This window comes from Armigeres subalbatus, chromosome 1 (assembly GCF_024139115.2).
Source record: "Armigeres subalbatus isolate Guangzhou_Male chromosome 1, GZ_Asu_2, whole genome shotgun sequence".
Lineage (NCBI taxonomy): Eukaryota > Metazoa > Arthropoda > Insecta > Diptera > Culicidae > Armigeres > Armigeres subalbatus.
In genome coordinates, this window is record NC_085139.1 from 241,815,393 (window position 1) to 241,837,841 (window position 22,449).

General features: G+C 40.8%; 2 protein-coding genes across 4 annotated transcripts in view; both read left to right on the forward strand.

The window, feature by feature from the left end:
• The window catches only part of LOC134212120 (cytochrome P450 4c3-like), a 76,185-nt gene extending 59,029 nt beyond the window's left edge, over nucleotides 1-17,156 (forward strand). For all 3 annotated transcript variants that reach the window (XM_062689689.1, XM_062689698.1, XM_062689677.1), the window contains exons 2-5: nucleotides 6,568-6,683; nucleotides 15,602-15,881; nucleotides 15,940-16,009; nucleotides 16,078-17,156. In XM_062689689.1, coding sequence (XP_062545673.1) covers nucleotides 6,600-6,683; nucleotides 15,602-15,881; nucleotides 15,940-16,009; nucleotides 16,078-17,020 — 1,377 coding nt within the window. In that variant the 5' untranslated portion in view covers nucleotides 6,568-6,599 and the 3' untranslated portion in view covers nucleotides 17,021-17,156. The remainder of the gene's footprint in view (nucleotides 1-6,567; nucleotides 6,684-15,601; nucleotides 15,882-15,939; nucleotides 16,010-16,077) is intronic.
• Nucleotides 17,157-19,528: 2,372 nt separating this feature from the next.
• LOC134212131 (cytochrome P450 4c3-like) overlaps nucleotides 19,529-22,449 on the forward strand; it is a 36,594-nt gene continuing 33,673 nt past the window's right edge. The window contains exon 1 of the mRNA XM_062689720.1: nucleotides 19,529-19,948. Within this exon, the coding sequence (XP_062545704.1) occupies nucleotides 19,669-19,948 (280 nt within the window). The 5' untranslated portion in view covers nucleotides 19,529-19,668. The remainder of the gene's footprint in view (nucleotides 19,949-22,449) is intronic.

A 22,449-nucleotide genomic window follows, 5' to 3' on the forward strand; every position in this document is an offset into this window, starting at 1 on the left:
AAACATTATTCAATACTTTGAAGAGAACAAGAACTTTTGTTCCTGAAGTTGAATTGCAGAATGTCCATCTAAGATTTGTTTCCATTTGGTGATACTTTTTTTATTTTTTCACAAGTTATTTAAGCGACCTTGTAGAGCCGTGCTGGAAGTTCATTAATAATGTTAAGGTTTTTTCAGAGCCTACGCACTGATGGGTCTAGTTTGGTCAATAAAATCCAGCTCTGAAATGCGTCGGTCGATTATCGGAATCGTTTTCGGACCTATTCGCGTCAAGGAAAATCCGATTCTGGAGTGGGTCTGACGATGTTTTGAAACCACTTCTGGACCTAACGTAGTTAATAAAATTTCACTCTGGGGTGAGATGGTTGAAGGTCAGAGTTTCTACCAGATCTAGTCGAATCAGGGAAAACCATATTTTGGAGTTGGTTTGTTGGTGGCCGGGAGTTGCCATTGAACCTATTTGGATCAAGTAAAATGTACCTTTGGACCACTGAACCCAGTTAGGACAAATTAAATAAAAAATAACTGTACGGTGTGTAGATTGGTTGGTGGTCGAATTCGCCAACGGATCTGCTTGGATCATCGAAAATTTAACTCAGGATTGTGTCTGTAGATAGTTTGAAGTCACTTCTTGCACAAATTTGTGTTGATAATATTGAACTATACAGTGGGTTGTTCAATGGTCGGAATTGCCGTCCACCTCAGGACCAATATACATTTGATTATAATAAGAAGAAATGAGAAAAAAAACAAAAACCGAGAAATTTACCTGAACTATAAATTACACAAAAATCCATACCACTACTTCCGGATATAAGAACTAAAGGCACTTCTAAATTTTGTCAATCGGTTTATTATGAATGTAACCTTTTAAGGATGTTCACTTAAAAAAGCTGAATAAATTCAAACCAATGAATTTGAGTGTGAATTGTTCTTTGTTTAGTTAATTAAGTTATTTATTTTTCTCATATATTGTACAGTGTCCTACAGGGTTACCCAATAATCGGACCACAATACAATAAAGTTTTAAAGCTTAGCAAAGCTGCTAGTTTCGGATAATCCTTTTGAATTGCGAAAGCTCCATTATCCATTAATGTCCACTTCGTTGTAGCCCTCGTTGTAAGTCTTGCATAAACGAGAAAGAGGTGCAGCTTTTCCCAGGTTTTTCTTAGATCTACGGATGTAGAATAGATCCAACTGACGTAGACCATGCGTAGGAAAACCAAAACTGGAGGTCACTAGTAATGCTGCAGTGAATAGATCCATGTACAAATCGATGAAGCGTAGACACATCAAGGACGCACCGAGTTAATGATGTGATCTGCACGCGACTTATTCTTCTCTGATATGGTTCATAAGGGTAATAGAATTTTCTATACAAAAACGCTTAAATGTATGCTGCACTGCTTCAATAAGTTCTACATTTCGCGAATAGTCACTGCTATCAAACATTATGGCTCCGGAAATCCCTCGATGACCCTAATATGTAATAACTAAAATTTTAAATAATCCGATTCACACAATGTTGATAATCAAAATCCATGATTGTCAAATGACTTGTTAAATATTATATTTTTGTTTTTCTCTTTTTTCTACTGACCTCTTGTAATTGGTTTCGGAAGTCCAGGAGAAATCGGATTAGCAGTCAAAACTAAAACAAATCCTATAACATGTTGATGTGGAAAAAGGCAATATTTTTGGTTTGCTCTAGATTATTCCACATATCTCTTACTTGTCATAAGACATATCTCTACCATTGTACCAACCCTAAACTAAATAAATTTGTCTTTTGCTTATAGTGTAATCCTTGATTTCGGCGCCCCCTAAAGACTGGCGGCCTTGGCGGAGGCCAGCCTGGCCAACCGCACGCTACGGCGCTGTATGTAAGGAACATTGAAGATTTGTGGGCATTTCTAGATCTTCGCATGGAATTTGCAAAAATAAAATTCAGAACGGTTTGAAAGATCATTAAAATTACTTAAGATTGCTTTCAGCTTATACTGACCATAACAGCTGTTCTCATATGTCAAGAACACACAGACAATAGCTCAGTTTGTCGAGCTGATTGTATATAAGACTATGTGTCTGTTAAATTCAATCGGAAATACATATCTTCGTACATTTTAGAAAGGTGCACAGGATTCTTCTAGTGAGAAAATGTATGCTATATATGTAGACGAAGAATAAGAAGGAATACATTTTGGCTGATACGCTCTTTCAAATGTTGGTCTAGTATTATTAATTCTCTATCTGCGTTTACGCCTGGCAGATGTGGATACATAATTGAGTATCCCACTAAATAAAACAATAAATCTAAGCATTCATTTTCTAATTTTGACTAAGTCAGTACTTAGTCCACGCTGACAAGACAATATAAAGTATGCTTTAGCATAATTACATAATTCTTAAGTGAACTAAGGTTTTAAACGAAATTTGAATCCGTATATGAAAAATCCCACAATTTCTTTATTTTTATGTACTTACTGATATAAAACTGATATAAAATTGATCAGATTCGGGAACACACGCTCCACGATGAATTTCTTTGAAAGCGGCACAAATGCTGGGGTATTGTCTTATCGCCAATGGTATATGCGGCGAGAATGTGGCGATTTGTCACAGATTTCCTTTTCTGTTATTGTGATTCTTTTGGTCGCAAAACAGTTATTCGGCTTCGAAAAAGTGAAATCAGAATTGCGTACCTACATAATGTAAAAACAATTTAATTAAAAGTCCGCGAAAAAAATTAAAATTTCGTTTCGTTTCGAAATTTTTTGAATTAAATGAACCTTGATTTCGTATCGTTTCGAAATATCGAAAGAAATCTTTATTTCGTTTCGTTTCGATCCGAATCAACATAGACATTTTAAATTTCGTTTCGTTTCGTTTCGTTTCGTTAGGAAAAAGTGTGTTATCGCATACCCTTATACGTTATCGTAACCTCCGAGCAGGCACGCTGCCTCTCGGAGGTAATAAATCAATAGTAAACCGTTCATCAGTAGTTTGCCTTCATCATCGTCGCCCGGAGAATCCAAAAGAAGTTAACACAACGTAGGGTCGTCCCACCCTGGACGAAACATTGGTGCCGTGACCAGGATGGTACTTGGAGGATTCCTGGACGACTATAGAAGCAACCGCTGGTGGACTGCACTACAACCCGTCGGACAGAAAGCATCAACCGATCAGTTCAATCATCGCTTCGCAATTTGGACTCGCAGCGATCGAATTGGACTGTTGCCTTCCCGCCAGTGCGCACTTTGATTCGACGGAGAGAAAAACATCACGATACTGCCACCATGTCAGCCACAGGGCTATTTGCGGACCGCAGCGTCAACTTTCCTGGCCGTAGCGCCATTTGGATCGTCAGCGTCACCTTCCGGCCGTAGCGCCATTTTGGACCACCCGCGTCACCTTCCGGCCGTAGTGCCATTTTGGACCATCCGCGTCACCTTCCGGCCGTAGCGCCATTTTGGACCATCCGCGTCATCTCCGGCCGTAGCGCCCTTTGGACCACCCGCGTCACCTTCCGGCCGTAGAGCCCTTTGGACCGTCAGCGTCAACCTTCCGGCCGTAGTGCCATTTTGGACCATCCGCGTCACCTTCCGGCCGTAGCGCCATTTTGGACCATCCGCGTCAACCTTTCCGGCCGTAGCGCCATTTTCGTGGACCACGTCGTCCAATTCCGTTGGCCGTAGCCGCCGTATCACCACTCGAATCAACTCATTCAACTGCTCCGTAAGTCAATCACCGGTCATCACATCCACCAGCATTCCGGCACCTGCCCTGCAGCAACGAAACGAAGCTCTCCCATGTAAACCATTTCATCGCACTAGCAGGAGCTGCATCGAACGAACAACAGCAGATGGGCCCGCCACAAAGAGGAATTAAAAAACATTCGTTTTTGGGGGGCAGTATGTTAGATCACGAACGGTATGTTCTGTACAGTATTCGTTATCGTAACCTCCGAGCTGGCACGCTGCCTCTCGGAGGTAATAAATCAATAGTAAACCGTTCATCAGTAGTTTGCCTTCATCATCGTCGCCCGGAGAATCCAAAAGAAGTTAACACAACGTAGGGTCGTCCCACCCTGGACGAAACATATGGTTTAGGGTCATTTGACAGAACGCCATTTGGTCGAATGCCGTTCAATTTCCTTAATGAGTGAAGTGAGGAGTTAAATGTTCAAAATGAATAGTGAAAAGTAAGTGATGAAATTTTCGGGATCAATCACTTCTCACTTTGCAGCTTTACTTCTCAAATGTTTCACTTCTATTTTCTCAAGGAAAGCAGGAAGGTAGGAGATGGAATGATGAGAAAAAATAAAGAATAGGTTAAAAAATCCTATTTTCACCTCACTTTTCAAAACTCACTACTTGGTCCTCTTACTTCTCAGTTCTCGCTTCACTTCTCACTACTCACTTTGTACTTCTCATTTCACGTCGCACTTTTCGCTCCTCACTTCTCCCTTCTCACTCTGCATTTCTCACTTCTCACTTTTCACTTCTCGATTCTTACTTCTCACTTTTCACTCCTCACTTCTCAAACTTGTTACTTCTAACTCCTGACCTCGCACTTTTCACTTCTCAATTCTAACTTCTCATTTCACACTTTTTTCTTCTCACTTTTCACAATTTACTTTTCAATTTTTGCTTTTCTTATCTCACATTTCATTTCTCACAGGTCACTTCACAATTCTCACTTCAAACTTGTCACTTCTCACTTCTTATCTTTAACTTCTTAAATCTCACTTCCCACTTCTCACTTCTCACTCCTCACTCCACAGTTCTCACTTCTCAGATTTTGACTTCTAACTTCTCACATCTCACTTTTCACTTCTCAATTCTTACTTCTCACTTCTCACTTTTTACTTCTCCCTTCTCAATTCTTACTTCATACTTCTTACTTCTCACTTCTAACTTTTCACAATTTACTTTTCCCTTTTTGCTTTTCTTATCTCATGTTTCATTTTTCACTTCTTACTTCATACTTATACTTCGAATTTGTCACTTCTTATTTTTCACTTCTCACTTTCCACTTCTCACTTTACAGTTCTCACTTCTCAAATTTCTCATTTCCAACTTCTCACTTCACACTTCTCATTTCTCTCATTTCACTTTTCAATTATCACTTTTCACTTCCTATTTCCTATTATGAGAAGGCATCATCACTGCTAGGTGGATTAATCTGGGGTTTTTATATGTTTCTAAATACTGCAACTAAATACGCCCTGGATTATAAAATCCAGGAGTTTGCTTGAAATTCCATTATCTAATTGATAATGGCAGCATAAACAAGCTTTAATCAGGTGTGCGCTTTATGCTAAACTTCGAATGATCTCAAGCTTCAACAATATTTTCAGAGAAATACCTCCCCTCCGCACCCTGTGGCATATTCCGTTTGACAAACAGCGTTTTCAATGGGTTTTAATGAAATTTCTACTCAGGTTACCGATGGTTATCCACCGTTATATTCGTAATGCTTCAGAAACCCTGCCACTCTTGGAAGAAAAGCTTATCAACTAGATATTGCAACATATTTTCATCGTTATGCGATCACCGTAATGAATGCTACCGTTTTCGTATGAAGCCGCGAGCGGAGAAAACTTCAGCTAATGAATCTATTCGCAATTTTCTTACGGTTGGTTGATCGGACAGTTTGGTGTCACTGATTGCGGGCACATTTCGCGGTTATGCGATGACCCTTCAATTTGGACGTGTTTCGGATGAGCCGAAAGATCAGATCAACAGCTTGTTTCTTTCCGAGCTTTGATCGCCCAAGACACCTCAAGCTTCTTGATAGGTATGGATGAGTAGGTATCCAATGGGAATGTTTCTTATATGATCTAATTAAACTGCGCTAGTTGTTTAATCATAACACTTAAGTGGCTAATAAAATTATGGCAACTGTTTAGTGTTTTTAGCATGAAAACCGGTCTGAAACATTTGTTGACATAGGTTGAATATTATGTCTAAGGTTAAGCCCGCGTATTCCATTCTGTGCTAATTCATCGGTGCAAATTTTATGCTGCGTTGTAGATGATGAATAAAGACCTTCATTTCAAAATCAGCCAGTGGATGATAACCGCTTTTTATTTTGCACTATTTGTCGAAATAATAATTTATTTATGAATTTCGTTATTGTTGACTCGGGGAACTCATATAAATGTAGCAAAAATTGGCCTAAAAAATATCAATTCCGGTGTTCATGAATCACAGATTCACAAAACATTGAAAAATTTCCGGCCATCTGGTCGTGCAAAATATCTGGTTTTCACTAGTTTTTGAAGGTCAGGCCAATTTTTTGCAGTTCTCAGTTCTCATATTTGTACACATACCTTTGCGCGCACTTCCCTTGTTCACTACTTCGATCTGAATCTAAATCTACCTTAGACGGTATTCTGTACTGTATCCTGTACGTATTAAGAGTTACATTTTAAAACCACATTAGCAGGTTTCATTAACCAACCATTTATTATAGAACTTGTCGATACACTGAAGCAGCATCTTGGCTCAAACACCGAGCCTCTGTTGTAATAATGGTCTTAATTTATCGATGTTTCATTTGCAGATTTCCTTGATCGAGTTGTTACGGCGCAGAAGATGTACGGACGTCGGATCGGAATGAGCCGAGCCTGGAACGGGCCCATCCCCTACGTGATGATATCGAAAGCCAGTGCCGTCGAGGTGAGTTGATGATGATATGGGACCCCCTCCACCTACTTTACTAACATAAAACTAGCCGTGGGAATAGTTGAAGTGGGCATCACTTTTGGGTGCCAAATCCTACTTGGGTTGCCAATGCGAATGCGACAATAAGATAAAGCGCTGTGCATGCAAGCGATAATGCTTTGCGATGGGTTTCATCGATTCGCTTTCGTACGTATCTTCGCACCAGCAGGGTAAGGGGGGATTGCTTTTTTATGACGCCCAACGCATCATATCGAAACCAGTAAGGTCAATCAACTCGGCGAGTTTTGTTTTTGTTTTGCTCTTCTCGTACACCCAGGTCAGGTATGCTGACCCAAGTTCAAGAAAAACTGACTTATTGTTTGCAGTAGTACCATTATATAATAGTATTATATCTATGGTAGAACAAAGCAAATTTCACATAAATTCCCTTGGCCATTTAAAACAAATTTACGATTCAAAAATTTTATGGAAATTCCAGAGGAAATTCATAAAAATTTGCAATTTGCATTTCCATAGAATTTTCCGTAATATATACACAAAAGAACGTAACGTTGGAATTGAAAATAGTTTTTTGGTGGAGCTCCGAGGGATTTCATATGTAAATGTTGAATAGTTCGGTTTGAACATTTAAAGAGTTTTCCATAGAAATTTCGAAGAGTTTTCCGTGAAAACTTCCATAAATTTCTCGTTGAAATTCGGAGGGTTGGCCAAAAAATCAAATTTTCAAAAAATCGTGGATGATCAAAACTTACCCGCGATCTTACTTTTAAATTATCAAGTGATTAAAACTCCCCAGCGATTAAGAATCATTTGAAAATCGTATCTTGATTGAAAGCATTTAACGTTACATTTTGAACTCCTTTTCCTTACTACTACGAAACCATAACGCCAAATAGAAGATATAACGGGACTGTTGACAATTAGCTGATATTAGTAAAGATTAATATTTGAATGAAAATTCTGTGTTCATTATCGTTTGAGTATTGCGGATCTTTTGATTTTTTTCCATTTTGCGGATTCCGTAAAGTTCTTCCGCAGTTGTCAAAATTCTTCCGCAGGCTTGAAAATCTTTGAAACACTGAAACAAAAACCAAATATTTGGCGTTGTCATCGAAGAATGCCATGCGAAACGACAGAGAAAATGTATGAAGTGACAGCTACGGTAGTCTATAAATTGAACCGGGAAAGGGAAAGCTTTCTCTGGAACTGCAATACTCGCCTACTGTTTTCATGTGAAAAGTTTTCGCATGAAAATTGCAATCATTATCATTTGATAATGATTCAGCACAACACCGGGGTTGGATACTCCAAAGTATTTCCCGTAAAAATTCTAAAGAGTTGATAAGAAAATTATTTTGAGCTTTTTAGTGGAATGTCTTCACTTGTCATAAGACGAGTTAATACAATCCCATTGAATTCCACCACTTAATTGTATCTTGACAGATACGTATTTCGACCTCAACAGTAAGGCCGTCTTCAGTGTCTCGTACTTGACTCGACTTAAGTCGACTAAGTCGAGTCAAGTACGAGACACTGAAGACGGCCTTACTGTTGAGGTCGAAATACGTATCTGTCAAGATACAATTAAGTGGTGGAATTCAATGGGATTGTATTAACTCGTCTAAAGAGTTTCTGGAAAAAATTTCTTTTAATATTTTGTGGAAATTTCGAAGAATGTAGGTTATTTTTCCGAAGAATGTAGGTTATTTAGGAATGTAGGAAATTCCGAAGAATTCTACGTCATTTATCAAAAAATGATTTATTAGATCAATTGACCTTTTCGATCATTTGACTTATTTGGCTAATTAACCTAAAGATCGATTCCATTACATCACTCACTCTCGCTAGAATATCATTCGCCTGAAAATACAAAACTCCCAAAAGAACCGGTTGTCCGGAACAGAGTTTTCTAATTTTTCACAGAAACTAATCTGACATACAGTATTTTTGCTCAACTATTCGATCAGTTGACCTATTCCATCAACTAACCTGCTCAGTTAGACGTCACAGAGTCAAATTACCTATTCAACCTTATTTAACTTATTCGATTGCATGACCTGTTGGGACAGATAGCCTATTCGGTCAGACGACCAATTTGGTCAGATGATCTATTCGGTTAGATGACGTATTCTGTCAAATGGCCTACACCCAGGGGCTTTATACGGGTTGGTATAAGTCGACTAAGAACTTCAGCGTCAATAAAACAAGGAGTTAACCCCACGAAACAATTCACAAAAAATTAAAGAAAATTCAGGTGGTATTTAAAAAGCTGTAAATGTTCAGGTTAACCGAGAAACTAAATAATTCCCACCGCATGAAAAAAAAACCTGGATGCATTCGGTCAAACGACCCATCCGGTCAAATTACGGATAAATGGCCTATTCGATTAAATGACCTACATTGGTAGGCATAATATAGTGCCCACTTGCCGTTTTCCATACAAATTGGTCAACTTTGAAGCTCTAGATCTCGGTTGCCCGTGAACCGATTTTGCTGAAAATTTCACCAGAGCCCAGTTGTTTCTTGAATTTTACTATACCTAAGTTTCGACGTTATTGATTCACAGGGTAAACATTATTGCGGTAATATGCAAGCCTATTCGGTCAAATGGCACATTCGGTCAAATTACCTATTCGGTCAAATGTCCTATTCGGTCAAATGGTCTATTTGGTCAAATGACCTATTCAGTGAAATGGCTATTTAGATTAAATGGCCTATTAGGTAAAACGACCCATTCGGTGAAATGGTCGATTCGGTCAAACGGCCTATTTGGTCAAATGGCCTATTCGGTCAAACGGCCTATTCGTATTCGGTCAAATGGCTAGACTTGGGTGCCGATTGAAATTTTATCGGCGGCGGCGTGACAGATAGTTTTTAGCCATGCGGCAGCGTCACGTCGTTGATTATCGGCGGCGGTGGCGTGAGTCGGCGTGAACCAATTTCAAGCGTCAAAAGTTTTCCGTATCTTCGTAACTTCCTTAACGAATTCCTTAGGAAGTTCTTCCGCTGGTTCGTTGGAAGTTCTTCAAGAAATTCCTCAGGACAGTCCTCCAGATATTTCTGGAAGTTTCTCCAGGAATTCCTCTGGAAGTTCTTCCAGGAAATCCCCAAGATGATCCTACGGGAATTCCTTGGATAGGTCCTCCTGGCATTCCTCTGACAGTTCCTCCAGAAATTCCTCTGAAAGTTCCTCCAGGAATTCCTCTAGAAGTTCTTCCAGAAATTCCTCTGAAAGTTCCTCCAGGAATTCTTTCGGAAGATCCTCCAAAAATTCTTCCGGAAGTTCCTCCAAGAATTCAATCGAAAGTTCCTTCAAGAATTCCTCCAGAACTACCTCCAGAAATTCCTCCAGAAGCTCCTCCAGGAATTCCTCCGGAAGCTCCTACAGGCATTCATTCGGAAGTTCCTCCAGGAATTCTTTTCGAAGTTCCTCCGGAAAATCCTCTGAAAGTTACTCCAGAAGTTCCTTGGGAAGTTCCTCCAGGAATTCCTTCGGAAGTTTTTCCAGGAATTCCTTCGGAAGTTCCTCCAGCATTCCTTTTAGAAGTTCCTCCAGGAATTCCTTCGGAAGTTCCTCCAGCATTTATTTTTGAAGTTTCTCCAGAAATTCCTTCGAAATGTCCTCCAAAAGCTCCTTCGGGAGTTCCTGCAGTAATTCCTTCGGAAGTTCATCCAGGAATTCCTTCGGAGGTCCTTTAAGAATTCCTCCTGAAGTACCTCCTGGAATTTCTCCGGAGATTCCTCCAGGAATCGCTCCGAAAGTTCCTTCAGGAATTCCTCCGGAAGTGTCTCCAGGAACTACTCTGGAGGTTCTTCCAGAAATCTCTCTGCAAGTTCCTCCAGGAATTTCTTCGGAAATTCCTCATGGAAATCATTCGGAAGTTCCTGCAGGAATTTCCCCAGAGCTTCATCCAGGAATTACTCCGGAAACTCCTCCAATAACTCCTCTGGAAGCTCCTCCAAGATTTCGTCCGGAAACTCTGAAAGTTCCTCCAAGAATTCCTTCATAAGCTCCTCCAGGAATTCCTTTCGAAGTTCCTTCAGGAATTCTTTTCGAAGTTCCTTCGGAAGTTCTTCTATGAATTCCTTCGGAAGTTCCTCCAGAAATTCCTTCGGAAGTTCCTCCAGGAATTCCATCGGAAGTTTCTTCAGGAATTTCCATCGAAAGTTCCTTCAGAAATTCTTTCGGAAGTTCCTCTAGGAGTTCTTTCGGAAATTTCTCCAGTAATTCCTTCGGAAGATTCTCCAGCATTTCTTTTAGAAGTTCCTCCAGCAATTCTTTTTGAAGTTCTTCCAGGAATTCCTTCGAAAGCTCCTCCAGAAATACCTTCGAAAGCGCCTCCAGAAATTCCTTCTGAAGTCCTTCCAAAAATTTCTTCGGAAGCTCTTCCAGGAATTCTTCCTGAAAATCCTCCAGAAACTCCTTCGGAAGTTTCTCCAGGAATTCTTTCAGAAGTTCCTCCAAGAGTTCCTCCAGAAGTTCTTCCAAGAATTCCTTCAGAAGTTCCTCCAGGAATTCCTTCGAAAGTTCTTCCAGGATATCCTTCGGAAGTTCCTCCAGGAACTCCTTCGAACGTTCCTCCAGAAGTTTCTTTTGAAGTTCCTCGAGAAATTTTTTCGGAAGTTCCTCCAGAAATTCCTTCGGTAGTTCCTCCAGAAATTCCTTCGTAAGTTTCTCCGAGAATCACTCTGGAATTCCTTAGGAAGTTCATCCAGGAATTCCTTTGGAAGTTCCTTCAGGAATTCCTTCGGATGCTCCTCCAGGAATTCTTTCGGAAGTTCCTCCAGGAATTCTTTCGGAAGTTCCTTCAGCAGTTCTTTTAGAAGCTCCTCCAGGAAATTCTTCAGAAGTTCCTCCTCCTCCAGAAACTCCTTCATGAATTCCTCTGGTAGCTCCTACAAGATTTCGTCCTGAAGCTACTCCAGGAATTCCTTCGGAAGCGCCTCCAGAAATTCCTTCTGAAGTCCTTCCAGAAATTTCTTCGGAAGTTCTTCCAGGAATTCCTCCTGAAAATCCTCCAGGAACTCCTTCGGAAGTTTATCCAGGAATTCTTTCGGAAGTTCCTCCAGAAGTTCTTCCAAGAATTCCTTCAGAAGTTACTCCAGGATATCCTTCGGAAGTTCCTCCGGAAGTTCCTCCAGGAGTTTCTTTGGAAGTTCCTCGATATTTTTTTCCGGAAGTTCCTCCAGAAATTCCTTCGGAAGTTCCTCCAGGAATCACTCTGGAATTCCTTCGCTACTCCAGGAATTCCTTCGGAAGCGCCTCCAGAAATTTCTTCTGAAGTCCTTCCAAAAATTTCTTCGGAAGTTCTTCCAGGAATTCCTCCTGAAAATCCTCCAGGAACTCCTTCGGAAGTTTATCCAGGAATTCTTTCGGAAGTTCCTCCAGAAGTTCTTCCAAGAATTCCTTCAGAAGTTACTCCAGGATATCCTTCGGAAGTTCCTCCGGAAGTTCCTCCAGGAGTTTCTTTGGAAGTTCCTCGATATTTTTTTCCGGAAGTTCCTCCAGAAATTCCTTCGGAAGTTCCTCCAGGAATCACTCTGGAATTCCTTCGGAAGTTCATCCAGAAATTCCTTTGGAAGTTCCTTCAGGAATTCCTTCGGATGCTCCTCCAGGAATTCTTTCGGAAGTTCCTCCAGGAGTTCTTTTGGAAGTTCCTACAGCAATTCTTTTAGAAGTTCCTCCAGGAAATTCTTCGAAAGTTCCTCCAGGAATTCCTCCAGAAACTCCTCCAGGAATTCCTCTGGTAGCTCCTCCAAGATTTCGTCTTGAAGCTTCTCCAGGAATTCCTCTGGATGCTCTTCCAGGAATTCCTTCATAAGCTCCTCCAGGAATTCCTTTCGAAGTTCCTTCAGGAATTCTTTTTGGAAGTTCCTCCAGGAATTCCTTCGGAAAATCCCTCAGGAATTCCATCGGAAGTTCCTCCAGGAAATCCATCGGAAGTTCCTCCAGGATTTCCTTCAGAAGTTCCTCCAGGAATTCCTCCGGAAATTTCTTCAGGAATTTCCATCGAAAATTCCTTCAGGAATTCCTTCGGATGTTCCTCTAGGAATTCTTTCGAAAGTTCCTTCGGAAATTTCTCCAGGATTTCCTTCGGAAGATTCTCCAGCAATTCTTTAAGAAGTTCCTCCAGGATTTCCTTCGGAAGCTCCTCCAGGAATTCCTTCGGAAGTTCCTCCAGCAATTCTTTTTGAAGTTTCTCCAGGAATTCCTTCGGAAGTTCCTCCAGGAATTCCTTAGAAAGTTCCTCCAGGATATCCTTCGGAAGTTCTTCCAGAAATTCCTTCGGAAGTTCCTCCAGGAGTTCCTTTGGAAGTTCCTCCAGAAATTCCGTTGGAAGTCCCTTCAGAAATTCCTTCGGGAGTTCCTCCAGGAATCACTCTGGAAGTTCCTCCAGGAATCGCTTCGGAAGTTCCTCCAGGAATTCCTCCGGAAGTTCATCCAGGAATTCTTTTGGAAGTTCCTCCAGGAATTCCTTCGGATGTTCCTCCAGGAATTCTTTCGGAAGTTCCTTCAGGAATTCTTTCGGAAGTTCCTCCAGCAATTCTTTTAGAAGTTCCTCCAGGAATTCCCTTGAAAGCTCCTCGAGGAATTCCCTCGGAAGTTCCTCTGGGAATTTCTTCAGACGGTCCTCCAGGAATTCCTTCGGAAGCTTCTCCAGGAATTCCTTCTGAGTTTCTCCAAGAATTCCTTCGGAAATTCCTCCAGAAATCGCCCCGGAAGTTCCTTCAGGAGTTTCTCTGAATTTCCAAAAGGAATTAGGTGAGGAGTTCTATCGAAATTCCTTCAGGAATTCAAAAGGAAGTTTCTAAAGCAATTTCTTCGGAAGCTCCCAAGTAACCAAAATTTCCTTTAAGAGTACGTTTTTTGCATAAGCAGCTCAGTGAAGCTGATTAACCGGAAAACGTGCTCCTAAAGGAACTTTTGGTTACTTGGGTTTCTCCAAAAATCACTCTGCAAATTCTTGCAGGCAATCCTCCAAAAGTTCCTCCAGGAATTCCTCTGAACGGTTTTCCAGCAATTCCTTCAAAAGCTGCTCTTGAAGGTTCTCCAGGTATTTCTGCGGAAGTTCCTCCAATAAATTCTCCTCAATTTCTTGCAAGCATCTCTCCTGAAGTTCTTCCAGGAATAGAACTTTAGAACTTCGTCTAGGAATTCCGCCGAAAGTTCTTCCATACATTTTTTCGAAGGTTCCACCAGAAATTAGTTACGACGTTCCTCCAGGAGTTCTTCGAAAAGCTTCTCCAGAAATTCCTCGGAAAGGTGCTCCAAGAATTCTTCCCGTGAATTCCTCCAGAAACCTATCTGCGTATTATTTAGATTTTTATGGATGGTCCCCTAGAATGTCATCCAGTTTTTCTTCAAAGATTTTTTTTCTGAAGCTCTTCTGAAAATTATTCCAAGAACTCTCCATAAATTACTTGGAGAACTCTTTAGAAGTATCCAATGAACTTCTCCCGAATCACACTTAACATTTCTAACCCAACTCCACCCTACCCCCGGGAATTCCCTCCTGCCTGCTCTTCCTCGAGTTCCTTCAAGAGTTTCCGCGGATATTGCTCCAAGAACCCATTTTTAAATCTCTCTATAGATCACAAAAAAAATCTCGATTGGCTTCCAGAAGATATTCTTGAAAAGTTACTAAAAGAATTCCTAAAGAAATTCCAAGAGAAATTCAAGTTGAAGTAATTTCAAAGAATGTTTATAGGAAATAAAAAAACTTTTCAAGTTTCCAAATTAAATTAAATGTAAATATTCAATGGAATTCTGAAATAATGAACAAAGAAATTCTTATAGGAGTTTCAAAACATATGGATTTCTTGGGCTGCGTCTCATTTCCTGATTTCAAATCAAATTAAACTTGAAAATGATAGTTCGAAAATCAAAAATCACCCGATCATAAGAATCGCAAGTGCTTTTCAATAAGACCGATCTGTCACAAACAATTGTATTTTGGTCAAAAGTAATTTTGTTATGAAGATTGAATTTCTTTCGGCGATAGCAGTCTTAATGACTCCCGAAAGAAATTCAATCTTCATAGCAAAACTTCAGTCGTCAATTCCCAGATAAGTAATTTTGTTATGTGTGCAACGTATTTCGGGAACTGTTCAAGTGTCACTTTTAAATTCAATTCGAATTAAATTCGGGCGATCAGGACGCAGCCTTAGAAAAAATATTTTTATATTTGCCCCATACTTGTACAGCAAAATCAGCTTGTACTAGTAACAGTTGTGAGAAGGTCGCAATCTAATAATTTCTGCATACTTGAAAGAAGATAAATGTAATATGAACTTGACTAAAAATATAAAAATGCTCAAAAAATGTACGTAATTGGCTTAATAGTCCTCCAATAGCCATCGGCGTGCCAAAAAATATTCGGCGGCGTGTAAAATTGTCATGCAGTGGTACGCCGATTCATTTTTGACGGCGGCGTGGCGCGGTGGCGCACAAGTCTACAAATGGCCAAACCGGTTAAATGATCTATTCGGTCAAATGGGCCCATTCGGTTAAATGGCCTATTCAGTAAACTGGACTATTCGGTAAAATTACCTATTCGATCAATCGTCCTATTCGGCCAAATGGCCCATTCAGTCAAATGGTCTATTCGGTCAAATTACCTATTCGGTCAAATGGTCTATTTGGTCAAACGCCCTATTACGTCAAATGGCCTATTCGTTTTCGGTCAAATGGTTCATTCGGTCAAATGGACTGTTCGGTCAAATCGCCTATTTGGTCAAACGGCCTATTCGGTAAAATGGTTTGTTCGGTTAAATGGCCTATTCGTATCCAGTCAAATGGCCTATTCGGTCAAATGGTCTATTCGGTCAAATGACCTATTCTTTGAGATGACCTTTCAATGCATTTTGCAACGTTCGGAACTCATATTCTCTCTTCCTTTTCCACTTCACAGCCCATACTCAGCAACCCGAAGCTGGTGGAGAAAAGCGTCGATTACGATTTCATGAAGCCTTGGTTGGGCAACGGTTTGCTCACATCCCGCGCCAGCATTTGGCACCCGCGGCGGAAGACCTTGACGCCGGCATTCCATTTCAAAATCCTTTCCGAGTTTGTCAACATTTTCCACAAGCAAGCGCTAATCATGAACGAAAAGCTCGCGGAGCAGCTGGAGAATGGCGATGGGTTCGACATCGTACCCTTGACCACATTGTGTGCATTGGACATTTTTTGCGGTTTGTTGATTCAGTTTGTGCGGATGATAGGAGTTAATTTTTTTTTGATTAATTACAGAAACCGCTATGGGATGTCCAGTGAACGCGCAGATGAACTCCGACTCAGAATACGTCCGAGCTCACAAACAGTAATCCTTGATCAGGTTATCGTGTTGTTATGTTGAAATCTGTTTGACCGTTTTGTTTTTGCTTTCAGAATTGGTAAAATCATCCGCAATCGAGTGCAGAAAGTTTGGCTACGGCCGGACTTCATCTTCAAGCAAACCGAAGACTACCAAAGGCACCAGGACTGCCTTCAGGTGTTACACAACTTCTCCGATCGAGTGGTTCGAGAGCGAAAGGCTGAGATTCTGGCTAAGCGACGTCACGTGGAAGAAACGATCGACCTTAACAACAACAACGTTGCGGAGGAACCAGCTGGTTGCTGCCGCAAAAAACAATTGGCTTTCCTGGATCTCCTGATTGAGGGTTCCCTGGATGGAAACGGGCTGACAGATTTAGACGTCCGGGAGGAGGTCGACACGTTCGTCATAGGAGGTCACGACACGACGGCTGCCGCCATGGCTTGGATTCTTCTTCTGCTGGGATCGGACCACAGCATCCAGGATCGAGTCATCGATGAAATCGACCACATCATGGACGGTGACCGCGAACGCAAACCCACCATGCAGGAACTTAACGAAATGAAGTATCTCGAGTGCTGCATCAAGGAAGGGCTTCGGCTGTACCCAAGTATTCCGTTGATCGCTCGTCGACTGACCGAGGACGTCCAGGTGGAGGATTACATCATCCCGTCGGGAACGACGACATTGATCGTGGTGTACCAACTGCATCGAGACCCAACAGTGTTTCCCAATCCGGACAAGTACAATCCGGAAAACTTTCGACCGGAAAACTGCATTGGCCGGCATCCGTACGCTTATATTCCGTTCAGTGCCGGTCCGAGAAACTGCATTGGCCAGAAGTTTGCAATTCTGGAAGAGAAGATGGTTCTGTCGACGGTGCTTCGTAATTATCGCATCGAAGCCGTGGAGCGCCGGGAAGATGTCAAACTGTTAGGTGATCTCGTGCTGCGACCCCGCGACGGGCTCAAGATTAAAGTAAGCAGAAGAGGGGAGACTAAGGGCAACATAAAATAAAATGTTAAGACCTAATAGCTTTAATGACGTCCGAAGGGGTTCCCCGTCGTACAACAGAAACGATTGTCCGGTTCATCCTTGGCAATGCACAAATCAATCAATGTCGACTTAAATAATAATAAAAATGCGTTTTATATTCACCAATAAAAGTGTACAAAGAGTTATTTCCTTTATTGTGGTCAATTACAGTACGAACAGCAGGTGTAACGCACTCAAGAAATAATTAAGCTGGAATGACCCGCACAGTTTTGATTCTAATGAATTGAAAGATAATCGCAAACACGTTCCATCATCAATGTGCATTATTCCTGGTTATAAGGATGGTTATCAGCTTTAAATCGTAATATTGGCCGAATTGTTCAATGTTGCTAAAATGCTAATATTGAGAGCCTTTGTTGGCTGCTTTCCATTTACGTATGGTCTTGTTTATTGACGTCTCCAAACTCGTGATGAATTGTCCACAATGATGTTGAATTTGATGTCACCTTTTGAGTGTAGTTCAACAAATGTTTGTCTGTCCCTGGTTCTTGACCGTCTTGACAGATTCCTCATCTAACTTCACCGAGCTGAGTGCGACATGCTCAAAACTAGATCAGCAACTCTTACTGCAATAAGAATGTTAAATAACGACCCGAAATCCCCCAACATGCCGAACTTGGCATTGCTCTTTCGTTAAAACATTCTCTTCCTAGCCAATCCATGCACTTGGTGGTAAAGAGATGGGATTGCCCTTGGTGCTGCAGCCCTAGACATCACGACGAACATTAATTCTCAGAGCACATGGAACTGTCTGAACATCCGCGCTTACCGGCATAATCTGTTCTCAGGGCTGCTCCGAAAACTTCAGTCCTCAATTTTTGAACGAAAGATCGCTGATTTCACAGCCTTGGTGAATGCATCTTGAATGGTAAATAGTAAAAGAAAATATGGGTCAGTAAGTAGATCTGAAATATCCGACAACCGACTGCGATGGAGTACTATCCTGGGAAAATGGAATTTTCCAACAAACCAAATTGAAAAAAAAAATTGGTTGTTATTCCTTGAACCAATAAACCAATGCTGACTTCATATTTTTGAGCTAAACTTCTAAAGTGTGAGAGTTAGAAAAAAGGTTTTGAATCCGTTCATGAAACTATAAAAGAAAGTTTTGCTCATCCACCGAAAAACGAGATTCTCAATCAAAAGCACCTCTTCCGGGCATATTTCTAATCGGAATTGTAAAAATAACAAATCAAGGGTTTGATGGACCGACACAATAACCCAGCTTTGCTTAGACAACAAAGGGAATACTCTACTGAATCATAAAACAGACTTACAGTTACCGACTAAACAGAGGAAGTCAACCAAAGGACAGAGATTTACAACGGCTCAATTAGCACACTGCAAATCGAATCGGCAATCAAACATTTCGCACCCTACACCGTCATCACCACACACAATTTACTCATTGCTCAGTACTCGGCAACATGATCTTCTCTTTGCACAAAATTGTCTGGTCCACACTTGAAGCTGCGCACATTGAGGCATGGTGGTTGTTCATTGGCCAAAACCAGAAACATTTGATTGGATTGGATTTGGATTGGATTTGGATTGGATTTGGATTGGATTTGGATTGATTTGGAGTGGGTTTGGATTGATTTGGATTGATTTGGATTGATTTGGATTGATTTAGATTGATTTGGATTGATTTGGATTGATTTGGATTGATTTGCATTGATTTGGATTGATTTGGATTGATTTGGATTGATTTGGATTGATTTGGATTGATTTGGATTGATTGATTTGGATTGATTTGGATTGATTTGGATTGATTTGATTGATTTGGATTGATTTGGATTGATTTGGATTGATTTGGATTGATTTGGATTGATTTGGATTGATTTGGATTGGATTTGGATTGATTTGGATTGATTTGGATTGATTTGGATTGATTTGGATTGGATTTGGATTGATTTGGATTGATTTGATTGATTTGATTGATTTGGATTGGATTTGGATTGGATTTGGATTGGATTTTGATTGGATTTGGATTGGATTTGGATTGGATTTGGATTGGATTTGAGAAATATTGGAATTAATTACTTTTTTGAATTACAAGAATTTATCGTGCTAGTAGCAATGCCCATTGTTTCAAGAAACACCGAATCGAGTCTATTGATAGATAGATTTTCCTTTAATTAATTTTTGGTCTTTAATTTACAACTGGTTTGATCAAAATAATTGATAGAGACATACTTTTGGACAGCTGGATTTAAATTTATCTCAATGTGCGTCACATGTGCTCACACACAACAAGGAGATTAACCCCAACATGGACTATTATCTGAACTACAACCAGAGATCTGCATCTTTAAAAACATTAAACAAACAGCTCTCAGTGCTCGCTTTCTGGTAAGTAAGGTGCCCAGCCCATAACCGCACACTCTTCCGATCTCCTCCTATGCGTCGTACCTCACTCCCTTCTACAGAAGCTAAAACGCAAATTCTTTTAATATCCATTCCTTGCAGAAGGCTTCCTTCAGTTTGCGGAATAGATCGGTCGGGAACACAAGTGCTGGGACCAAGATCCTCGCCAATCACTCCATCGGAAACAGAGTCGATTATCGTCGTTGTCGTTGTCGAGCGCGCGCTTTGGGTCGTCTTGCGCAATGAAAGAGCCGTTGCTACTGATCATAACGATCGCGTCTCAGCTGATGCACGCGGTCAGGGAATTCCCGCTGTCGGTGACGGTGCTGCTTTGCGTGGTGACCCTTGCGTGGTTTTTCTTCCATAATAGCAACGGTAGTGGTCAACTATTTTTGAAGACTTGGTCGCGGACCAGTGATGGTTCGCGGAAGAAAAGTGTCAAACATTACCTGAACCAGTTGCCGGGGCCGCAGTGCGTTCCCCTGCTGGGCAATTCGCTGCTGATGGCAACCGATCGAGAAGGTTAGTGTGCGCGGTGCGGGGGCGCGTGTGTGATCGTGATAGGATTTCGGAATGGACCTCCCGGGAATATTGTGCCTATGTTGCGGCACAAGTAGTGGACGTGACAAAAATTTCCAAATTGAAGCAAGATTGATTCTTTGTGGATTTCGGATATTAGCGAATGGGTGTGACCGACTGTATGGAAGTGACTCAAGCAGGAGCTTGTGTGAATTGATGTGCTTTGTTTGTTTTTAAATTAGATTGAGCGGTAACAAAACATTTATTCTGTCGAAATTTATAATACAAGAAGTGCTCAAGAACATTAGACGAAATAATAATATGACTGTTTGAATGCAATCTTCTGTATCTATAAAAATGAATTGGTCTGTGTTTGTATCCACATAACTTGATAACGGCTGCCCGGTGGCATGCCTATCTCACACAATAGGTTTGTTTTGCAGCCAACATTACGCGACCGTATCCCACTGACAGTTCTGCATCCTAATGAGTGAATGCTTGTAAACAAAACACATACTATCATGAATTTTACACTGAGATGTTGGCTGCAAAAACATGGCGGCGTGCCACCCACCTGGATAACGGCTCACGACTTGATGGATTTTTTTCATTCCTAAGATAAATCTGTTCGTTGTAACCTCCGCCGGGCTTAAGGATGTTTTCTCATTTAAAAATAAAATAGACAAAATCTTGCACAAAATTATAAAATACAACTAAAATAAAGATTCGTATGGGAATTATGCACGACTGTTCACAACGCGTATTCTCGCCTACTATGCAGGGCTACGTCTGCCGGGTCAACCAGTTATTCACTAAAGTGGTTTGATATAAATTTGGCAACAAGCTTAGCAATGTGTTTTATTATTAGTAGCAGGCTTGTATGACACTCTACCGGTTTATCCTAGTTGTAATCGTGCATGCTGCATTTATTGGGAATTATGAATATTAAGCGGGCTTCGCCTGGGGGGGGGAGGTTTCGTGGCGTAGTTGGTCACACGTCCGCCTTATTAGCGGATGGTCATGGGTTCGATTCCCAGCCGACCAATAATGGTTGGAAAGTGATTTCGCTGCCTTGAACGTCGATTAGCATCGAAATCTGAGCTGCAAGAATATGTACCTGTCGTTAAACGTTGAAACCAGAGTGTAAAATAACCGAAAATTTTTGGTGAAGTCTACCAGACACATTCATAGTCGGCTCTGGACCAAGATGAATACACAGCTAGGTGTTGCAATGTGCTTAGTTTGTGGAAGAGAAGAGGCGGGGTAGAAAAATTCTTTTTCAATGCAAACGAAAACAAACCGGCTGGCTCTCCCATATTAAAATTGAAGATAGCTGAATCGTTAATTTGGCAGATTGGAACACCTAGTGGTGTATTCATCTTGCTCTAGACTGTCATTATTCGGGTGAATATTAGTCGTTGAATATTTATGCACATTTTACAAATTGATAAATCATCTGAAATCTGAACACGTTTCAAATGAGTAAAGTGATTTATCACACAGGACTGAATCCGATTTTCATCCGCGAGGCACTTTCAGCGGTAAACATCAACATAAACAATGCTAATTATGTTTTTGCCTTTCTCGTACAACAAAGTTGTACCGAAAGGCTATAATTTCACTACAAAAACGAACTTTTTATAGATGGGAGACCCATAGCGTTATATACCAATCGACTCAGCTCAACGAACTGAGAAAATGTCTGTCTGTCCGTGTGTATGTATGTATGTATGTGTGCGTATGTGTGCACAAAAGCAAAGAAAAACATTAGGCAACTTTTCATACTGTAATACTTAACCGATTTTCTCTCAACAAGTTTTATTCGACAGAGGGCAAAACCTAGTTGATCACTATTGAATTTGATAAATATCGACCTTTGCGTTTAAAAGTTATAAAGAAAATAATACATCGAACTGAGCCATACAAGCGCTATATGAGGTTGTTGTCTTGACTAAATAAGAGAAAGGCAGTATCACTACTCGGTGAATTAAGTTGGGTTTTTCTGCACATGATAAGCACACTCAGTGACAGTCGAATGAATGAGGTGGTGGAGTGCAGCCGGATGACACACAGCTATGCTTCTGGCTCCGGCATAAAATTCACGTTATCATTTTGCTGTGGGCGTTATTTTCGGATAAAATATTGTTACCAAATATTCAAATTTGTTTTGCACCGTACTAACCGTGTTGTGTTGAATGATGGTCTTATAACAATTAAATTGAAAACCGAACAAATTTTTCACGGCACGGAATACGTGGTACATAACGACAATAGTAATAAGTTCATTCCAATGATTCCAATCACTTAACAACAATTACTCCATCACAGAAAATTGGTCCTGAAATGATGTTTTTGTTTACTAATTTTGAATTGTCAGTGGGGCCCACCGCGCGCTAACCCCAGAGATTTTTTTTTTATCTATCATTTATTTGGAAGGCTCATTTGCCGTGAAGCGTTACGGAGCCGGAATCATGTTTTTAAATACAGTTTATTATGATTCTTAT